The sequence below is a fragment of the Athene cunicularia genome, assembly GCF_003259725.1.
Source record: "Athene cunicularia isolate RWA chromosome 8 unlocalized genomic scaffold, athCun1 chr8_part1, whole genome shotgun sequence".
Taxonomy (NCBI): domain Eukaryota; kingdom Metazoa; phylum Chordata; class Aves; order Strigiformes; family Strigidae; genus Athene; species Athene cunicularia.
The window spans coordinates 27,015,366-27,024,828 of NW_020799109.1; the positions used below are offsets into that span (position 1 = coordinate 27,015,366).

The window sequence follows — 9,463 nt, forward strand, 5'->3', positions numbered from 1 at the left end:
GGGGGGGGGGGGGGGGGGGGCATGTGCAGGCTGTCCTCACCCCCAGGAGCTAAGCACCCCTGTTTGGAGCTGGAAATGATACAGCAACTCTTCCCCTTCCCCAGACATGTCCTTTTGCCTGGCAGAGGGGACCCTGGGGTGAAGGCAGGATGGTCCAGGAGTCACCCAGCATGGATCAAAGCAGCACAAGGCTACCCTAGATAGCACCACCAAAAGAGCTAAGGGGTCAGGACCCCCTGAGCAGGTCTTTTCCTAAAACAGCCCTCTCACCCCTCTCTGGGGCTGCACAGGATCCACTGCCTCAGGCAAAAGACATCCTCACTCCGGGCAGACCAGCCTGGGGCTGGGTGCCAGAGCCAGCAGGATGCCCAAGCCTCAGCCTGGAGCCTGCCAGGCACAAAGGCTGGCTGGGGAGGGGTAATTAATTGCCCAGGAGGGAGGGCGACAGGCTGTCCCCCCACCAAGCCCTGCTAATCAAAGGCTCCGGGTTTCCCAGCACTTCCCAGCCAGCCCCACAATGACATCACTCTTTCCAAGCAGCACAGCCGCTGCTGACCTTGAAAACCAACAACCACAAGGGAAGGGGGGAGGCCCAGGGAGCAGCCTGCTCCTGGTCCCTCCTACATCCCAGCAGCAGCTGGGCTGTGTGGAGAGAAGCAAGCTGAGCTGGAGGCACAGAAACAGGGTCGGCCGAGCCTAGAAGAGAATAACCCCAGGTTGGTGGCCTGCTGAGGGCCACATTCAGGTGATACCCTCCGGACTGGCTTACTCAGCACCAGTGACCTCGAGCCCTGCAACCCGCCTGGGCAGTCATACCTCTGCGTGCGTGTAGGCAGCCTCAGCATCCCGCTGCAGCGAGCTCTCAATGTCAGCAAGGCTGTTGGTGATGAGGCTGGAGCAGTTCTCCCTGTCCCTGTGGTGGGGATCCTGCAGACCCTCTGCTATATTGGCTCCTGTCTGATAGCCCTTCTGAGTAAAGTTCCTGGACATGCCCTAGAAAAGGAAGAGAGAAGACTTTAGCCCACAAAGACATGGGATGCTCTACAGCCCCAAACCACAGCCCAGGAGCCAGCAAGATCAATGCTCCCTCCCATCCTGGGCTTCTCTGTGGAGCTGTGCACTTCAGCTGCTAAGAAGGTGCCCCTGAACCCAGTGGGATCCAGAAACTCCATCCCTGGTGTGCACATCCCAGATGCACTCTTTGGCATGGGGCCCCATAGAGAGGGAGAGTGGCGATGAGGTTCTTCAACACCCATCTTCAGCTACACTCACTGGCTCATAGAAGGAAGAGGAAAAGACAAGCTAAAATATCTGAAGTTACAGCCTCGCGTCACTTGCCTATAGCATCAAGTCCATCTCTCATTTATTAATCCCATTGGCCTCTGCCTGCCTGACCACCAAGGCAAGTACTTGAGGTCGGCATCCCACTTGTCTGATTTCTGTTCTGGTCCCGCCCTGCTGCCCAACCACGTAGCACCTTACACTCAGGGACTGCTCCTCTCCACCACCCTCTGCTCCTGCAGAAGAGAGCCAGTGACCCTCAGAGAGCTATTGCAGACCAGGAGGGAGCTGAGGCTGTCTACGGCTCGTCAGACAGCCCAGGGCAGGCAAACCCCTTTGCCCTTCTCAGTCTCCCAACTGTAGGCACGGTTGGGCAATGTAGGCAATGTCTCCAAGGGGTTGTTGCAGTCTCTACTCATCAGTCCTTGATCTTTCACATCTTAAATGGCAACTGCTTTGAATAGATGACACATCAATCAGAGACTGGGGGCTGTTCCCCCATTCCTTCATTTTCAATCTGTCCTGCCATTAATTTCTCCTAAAACCCAGCATGACCTCCATCTGTGACCTCAAAATTGCCAGCTGATGCAACAGCTGCAGCTAAAGACAAAGCAGAGAAGCTGCCTTGCTAGAGAAGACACTAGCTGTGTGGACCAAGTATCTGGGGGTTCATTCCCTTGACCAACACCATTTGTGTAAAATACCTTGTTATATTGGAAACAATTTGTGATAACCTTCTTGATACCACCCTGTGCTCAATTACCACCACCACCCCCAGCCCCCTTCATGGGCATCTGAATGCCCAGTCTTTACCCAGGAATCATGAGTCACAGATTTATCATGCAATTTTGATGCTGAATCCAATAATGCAAGGACTTTTCAACAAACATTTTGTTGCAGTAAGAAAAGGAACAGGGGATCTCATGATGCTCTTGTAGGAGTAGTGCAGCAGCAGAAGAAGCCTGGACACTGTCCTCCTTTTGGGAGAATAACTGATTCTGAAAGCCTTGTGCCCTTATCACTGTTCTGTGGAATGTCTGTTTATGACATGTTTAGGGATAAAATCTGCCTCCCCTTGAGTGGGGAAGCACCACCGAAGCCTGGCCTGGGATGCTGCTTGAGGCCACTCAGCTGCTTCACTGAGGAGCAGCTGCCAAAAGCACACCCGCCTGGGAGGCCGATGCTTTGAAGCTATGCCAGGCTCTTGTTCAGCATCTCAGCTGTCCGTTGTATCAGATCCCGTGGCCAATGCAGGGTGTGATCCTCCTCCTCCTCTCAACGGGAATTTATGTGTTAAGCCAGCAGCAGGAAGCATTTCACACCTGCTGCCTACGCTGCCTGCACCAGCTCTGCCCTGCCCAGGCAGTACTGGGGAATCTCCACCTAACTCAAATCTCTTCTTGTCCCTCTCCATTCTGTCTGAGTGCCTGCAGGCAGCTTCAGCTGCTTGTTACATGATCTTACAGCCCCACTTCTGGGAAATTAAACCCAAATCTGTGAATTCCTCCCTCCTACACCTTCACTGCTCCTTCTCTGGCCAAACTACTTCAGCCAGACCAGATTACTTCTGCCCATCTGTCTCACTGCGACAGGCTGTGAGCAGAGCAGCCACGCTGCAAGGTCACCCCAACATGCCCAGACAGAGAAGTGCCATCAGCACCACTCGCACTGGAACCCTGTGCAGGAACGGGCTGAGAGACAGGGCCACTTTGGTACCATAGAAGAGTGCAGTGGGACCCACACATGAAGTAATCACTTGTGTCATTGGTCAGTACCCAAACTCCTAATGCTTACCTTACCTCAGCCTCTGACTTGACCATCAGCAAGGTCTTTGAGGAACCTGCACTCCCCCCTCACTGGCCTGATGGGCTGTTTCACTGGCCACACCCCTTTAAAGGTGACAATATCTAACAACACCACCCAGTCAACTAGTCTGAGGGTGAGACAAATTCATGGACCATAGATGATACCAAAAAAAGGCTTGTCCCCTCCATCATCCCTGATGCAGGTGAATGTGAATGTTAAGTAGCAATAAACCATCAGTCTGTCCTGGTGGGGCCCTTTATGCTCACTGTAGCTTCCCCTACTCTGGGCAAGCCCAGCTCACCATGCTGTGGGACAGGGCTCACCCCACCACCAGACCTATGGCTAACAGTGCTGCGGCAGCGAAGGTCCCCAAGGGGGACGCGCAGCATAGGGCTGGTGGCACAGCTCCCGCTTCCCTCACTCTTTCCCCCTAATTAGCAGAGACCCAGCAGCAAACCCAAGTAAGAACTACACTAAACCACAGGAAGCGGGTGGGACTGCAAACAAAAACATTAGTTCTTTGTTATTTTTAGATCTCAAAACCCCCTTTTCCCCTTTTGGGTCAATCACCATGCTTGGAAACCCAGAGCTGCCCAGGCAAGGGTGGTCCTCTCAGCTGTCTCCTTCCTGACCCTGGGATGGAGCACGCCTTGCCTTCCCAAAACACTTTGCAAGTGGAATTTTTGCTTTATAAATCATTGCCTCTCAGCTCCTGGCTGCAGACAAACAGAACTGCTCCACTCCGACAAGAATGTGGAATTACTGTCCCAGATATGGACCACGGGAGAAAACTCCAGTATTTAATCTGGCAACCTGTTGCTACATAGCTTGAGCACAGTTTAACAATCTGCAAACCCTATGCTGTGCTGGCCAAAGAAATATTAAACAGTATAGATGTAAAAATTATTTCACGGGAAGTCTGCTCTAAAAAAACGGAATCTAAAAAAACAGAAGGTACTCCATCTTTTTAGCAGTGTTGAGGGTTCAGCTCTTTTTTAATACAGCCAAGATGTAACTTGGTCCTTAAAGAATCTGACCTCCTCGGCTACCAGCAGTTCTGGTGAGTGTACCTCAGCACCAGTCCCGAACCTCTCACCCCCACATCAGACAGCACAAAAGCACCCTATTGAGAGCAAGTATCACACCAACACAGATGTAAAACTGAGAGAGGAAAAACTTAACAGCATGCCCTTCTGACTCCAAGGAGATCTTGGTCCTGGTGAGGCCACAGCTGAGATCTCACACCCAGTTTGGGCCACAAGGGATGGGGGGAACTGGAGAGGATCAGGAGAGGCTGACAGGGTGGTGCTGTGCTGGGCATGGCCCATGAGAAACAGTACAGTCTAGTTTGGACAGTCTAGTCCAGTCTAGTTTAGTTTCAGTCAAATAGTTAATTAACATTTCTTACAAAAGGAACATGGCTCTGAATGCACCAATGGTACCAAGAACTTGATCTGAGGCAAGTCCCACTGAAGGAAACAACTCTGAAGGAGAGCAGGACGCCTCTTACCTCCTCAAGCTTTTCCACCCGACCCACCAGCTTGGTTGTGACTGAGTGCAGCTTCAGAAGGTCTAAGCCATAAAAGGCACTTTCCAGCATCTCAACGATGGAGGACAGCTGCAAGGCAAAGGAAGCACACCGTCAGTCAGAGGCACTGGCTATGAAGTACCCTGTGTTGTTTCTACAGCCAAAAGTCAAGGGCAGTGCATGCATCTGAGTGCAAGAAGCAGGTTTAAAAAAAAAATACAGGGTTTTCCTTACACAGCCCTCTTGCTTTGCTGCCATGGTCAGAGCACAGCATGCAGAGCAATGCACACCATCTCCACAGAGCTTCAGGAGCATGTTGTGAGTGCTAGGGATTAGTAAACAGAGCAAGGAGAAGCACTGCCCTCCTTGCCAGCTCTAGGCAGGCTCTCTCACAAGCCCAGAGGCTTAGCTACTCCACCAGTGATGTGACTGGCAGGAAAAGAGGCAACAAGAGAACAGCAGCTCAAATAAAAGTGAGTTTTAGATTGGACTCTGAGTTCGTGCCATCCTGTGCTTTTTTTCCTGGAACAAGAAGAAACTTGTTAAAAAATTTTTAAATGTTCACAAACACAAGAGTGAAGTCACTGAAATTCAGTGCCAACCTACTAACAGTTTCTTCCCTGAAGAACAACTTTATCAGAGGGATGCTGCCTTCTCCTTCAACCACCTATTACAGAGACACCCTACATTTAACTCACCCCCTTCCCGCAGCAGGAAGGGTTGTGTCCCTGTGTCCTGCCCAGCGTCAGCCCTTGCTCACCGATCCTGAGGATCCAGACAGACTACCCTTGGTCTGCATTTTGTAGGGTTCCTGGCACTCGCTCCACAGACGACAGTGCCAAGCAAGGCACGAGTTGGTGAGAAGGGTTCCTGGGCCATTCCCTGCCTCGGCTCCCACATGCACCTGCTCCCTCCAGTCCCACATGTCCAGCATGGCACTGCAGACTTTACAGCCCTGATGACTGAGAAGTATTTTCAATGCATGGGAATTACTACATGGAGATGACATTTTCTCCCAGCAGCTACGAACTGGTCAACAGAGCTCCATAAACATGGGAGAAGTACAAGCAGCACTGCTGGCAGCACTCTGAGTTTCCACCCCAGCCTCTGCAGTCTCCCTGTGGAGCTAACAGCAAAGGAAAGATTTTTCTGGGCCAGTTAAAATGGGAGCATGCAGAGACAACGACTGTTTTATGGCTATGCATCCACGTTCCACCAAGAACTGGACGGAGACGACTGATACAATGCAATGCAACCTGCCAGACAGCCACTGGAGACATGCGCTTTCCCTCCAGGCTGGATAATTTCCATCAGTGCACAAAGGTTGCAGACTTTATTAACCACCATCCAAATCTCCCTGAACAGACTCCTTACATGGACTCTACACCCGAGCCCCCAAAACACACACTGTGCCTACAAGCAGAGGAGCAGCATGCTGTGATTTCGTAAGAATAGATCTTAGACTTAGCTGCCCCCTGCCAGCACCAAGTTGACCCTCTCTGAAAGATCATACTGATGCACACGCCAACTTGCTGTTTCCTTCCCTTCACCCACTGCAGACTCTGATGGTCCATGAATTTCCATGGGATGTTACTAAAAGCACAGAGACGAATGAACCCTTCAGACGGGATGCCCAGCTCAGCCATTTGACTGAGCTGGGGAGCCCCAGGGGTACATTCCTGTTGCCTGGGCTTATCTACTCCCTTCCTCACTGTTCCCTCAGGGACACATCCTCCAGCCTACCCATCGTAAGGGAGGGCTCTCATTTTGGAGAACTTCCCACAGCTGTCCCACATGTGGAGTACCCAGGGCTTTTGGGTCAGAGCATAAGAAAGCCTGGTAAAACAGAACAGCAATAGGAGCACGACTCTGTGTGCTTCCCGCTGCTCGTCAGACCAGTGGCCCGGGCAAGAACGCTGCTCGTCAGACCAGTGAGAAGAGTAAAACCCCTGGGGCTGTTAGGAGCAGGGAGGTGGCCTGGCCCAGCCCTCCCGGACCCCACCGATGAGCATGGGAGCTGCAGGAGTCATGTAAGAACTGGAACTGTGTCCTGTCCTGCTTCCCAGCTTCTCCTACAAGAGGTGGTTGTTCCCAGCAAGACCGACCCCAGGAGGGGCTCCGTGTTCGGTGAGAAAGCAAGCCTCTTTTCACAGCTCCTGGGGTTTGACTTTCACAGCAAAGAAAAAGCCCACGTGCATGTATTTGGATAAACCTTGTGAAATCGTTTGGCTGCAGATCCTTGTGAAATGAGCGGGGGAGCCTGGGCCAGTTCCTAGAGGACAAGCTTTCACACCACAGCTGGCTGTGAGCAGCTCCCCGGTGGGAAGAGGCAGCCGGAGCCAAGAGGAGCCAAGGCACAGCTAGGCACACTGCTCTGCTCCCCCCGGAGGCTGCCCGGCTCGGGAGGGGACAGTAAGAGAGGTGTGAGCTGCGGGTGGAGGAGCTCTGCAAGCCTCCCAGCAAGGGGCTACGGGGGTGGCTCTGTCACCTCAGAGGGTGTCCCCTCCCCTAACCGCAGAGACCTCACAGCTCCTCATGTAAGGCCAAGCGGGACATCCTGGTTTCTCCTGCAGACAAGGGACCACCAAACAACTCCAGACTGGGATTCCTCCTTCCCCGAAATGATGGATTGTCTGCCTGTGCCTGTTTATCTTTCCTAGCTGCAGGGGAGCTTGGACAAGAAGCTGCTAACTGTCTGCAGTCGGACAAGATGAAACACATCCTTGAGCTCCAAATTAATTAGAACAAAACCACCGCGGTGGCCCCAGCGGCAGGCTGCCCCGCGGCACCCTGCACACCGCCTGCCTTCCCACCTGAGCTGGGACTAGCAGCTCTGCCCCAGGGTACGTCCCATCACCACCCACATGAGTGCCATCAGCACTCAGCCTTCTACTCTGGGGACTCCCCAGGGCTGGACCAAGCCAGAGGCCCTCTGGGAAGGATTTCTGCTGCACTACAGAGGTAACAAATAAGAAAACTCAGAAGGATCTGCTACCAGTTGCTAGACCAGAAGGAAGCATCCGGCAAAAGTCAAGAGTACTTCAAACAAACACTTAAATTTGGAAGAGAGGTACATATTACTAAAGAGAGAAAATACTAAATAGCATAGAAGCGTCAGCATTTATAACAACAAAACTCATCCTGCCATCGGCCAGCTGTGTAACACACCCTCACACTGACGCATCAACAGCTTTCAGCCCATGGAAGCCAAACCAGCTTTTTATGTGGGTCCTTGGGAACCCCTCTCTGTGATGGGAAAAAGAGCTGGCAGCTGCTGAGCGGAGCAGAGCTATCCCAGGGGACACTCAGTGCTGGACAAAGGGCAGGGAGCAGCCCGGTCCCTCCTGGGCTTCCAGCACAGGCAGCCACCATGGAGCCCAGGCAGCACGGGATGAATTGAGTGAATCATCGACTGCAGCTGGTCAGATCAACCCCTTAAGCTCAGCTTCATTTTTACATCAAACATGCAGATATAAAAGTAACTAGGAGATATTTTAGGAAAAAAGTTTAGGAAAAAAGTTTTTTATAAACAGCTCCAAAAGAAAAGGCTTCAAGAAGATCTCCCCCTCCCAGAAGAGTCCCAAATTCAAGCCACACTCCTACCTTCAGGTCGCTGCTCTCTGCCTCCCGCAGCTTCTTCAGCCTGAAATCCCCCTCGCAAGGATTAAGCGCCGAGGGGGGGGCCACGCACGCACACTTGCAGCTGGGTCCTGACGTGATGGTTTCCACCGTGTAAAAATCCTCTGCTTTGAAAGCGCCTTCGTTAATCCTTTGGCAGGCGCCACGGCCCAGGGGTCTGACCAGGCATTTGCACCGACAGTCGGAGCCTTCAGAAACGGCCTTCACCTTGTCGTAGTCACCTAACAGCTGGGCACAGGTCACCGGCTGTTAGCAAACTTGGCATCCTCTGCTTGCCCAGCAAGGGACAAGGACACCCTGGACCTTGAGGGCCAAACAGGGACACTTCGGACACCCCGAACCTCGAGGAAACTGGGTAGCTCTTCCAAAATCTGCTAACCAAGAAGTTTTCTAGGGATTGCAGAACTTTCTGATCCCCACCTACGAAGGGGAATAAAACCTGCCTTTTTCCAACATATTTTTTATTCCACTCTGCATAAAATGGACCTGGCCTCTTTCAGTTTTAAATATGTAAATTTAAAATACAAACCCTATCCTGCAGTTTTTTAATGCTTCATGTCCAGTAGACCCAGTAAGTCACCTGCTACCCTGAGCATGATTTATTTGCATGGGCAAAGAGGGTAAGGGTACACTCGAAGGGTGACTGAAAGTCACCCTATAAACAGCATAACCTGGTGGCGAAACAGTATTTCTGATTAGCCCCATACAATGCCAGGAATTTCCTTTACGAAGGTTTGCAGACAGCACTTCTGAAAGCCCAAGCACAAAAATAACTTTGACGGTATGTTTCCAATAGTATCCACATTAGCCATTTCCGAGGGCAGATAATAGCACACAGTCTTGATCAGCCAACTCTCACAGAAACCTCCACCGCATCCCACTGGCAGGGAAAGAGCCTGGATCTCTCCCCTCTGCACACAAAGAGGCTCCACCAATTCCTCTCCCCAGACACTCCCCGTTTTCTGAGTCCCCCCAGGGAAAGGCCAGGATGGAAGTTGAGAGCTGCTCCCCGCCGGGCTTCAGTGCACCCCGGCCGATAAACCTCCCTGTGCTGCACTCGCTGTGCGTGCACAGCATCACCCAGCACCACCAAGCATGTACACCTAGCACTCCTCGAGGCGCCCAGCATCCCCCCCAGCACTGCCCAGCACCCCCCGAGGCGCCCAGCACCCCCCCAGCACTGCCCAGCACCCCCCGAGGCGCCCAGCA

At 52.4% G+C, this 9,463-nt stretch overlaps 1 protein-coding gene across 1 annotated transcript in view; it reads right to left on the bottom strand.

Annotated features, from left to right (window-relative positions):
* Nucleotides 1–9,463, bottom strand: part of OLFML2B (olfactomedin like 2B) — a 16,177-nt gene that overhangs the window by 5,337 nt on the left and 1,377 nt on the right. The window contains exons 2-4 of the mRNA XM_026853983.1: nucleotides 8,219–8,500; nucleotides 4,598–4,705; nucleotides 817–993 (exon numbers count right to left, since the gene is read on the bottom strand). Coding sequence (XP_026709784.1) covers nucleotides 817–993; nucleotides 4,598–4,705; nucleotides 8,219–8,500 — 567 coding nt within the window. The remainder of the gene's footprint in view (nucleotides 1–816; nucleotides 994–4,597; nucleotides 4,706–8,218; nucleotides 8,501–9,463) is intronic.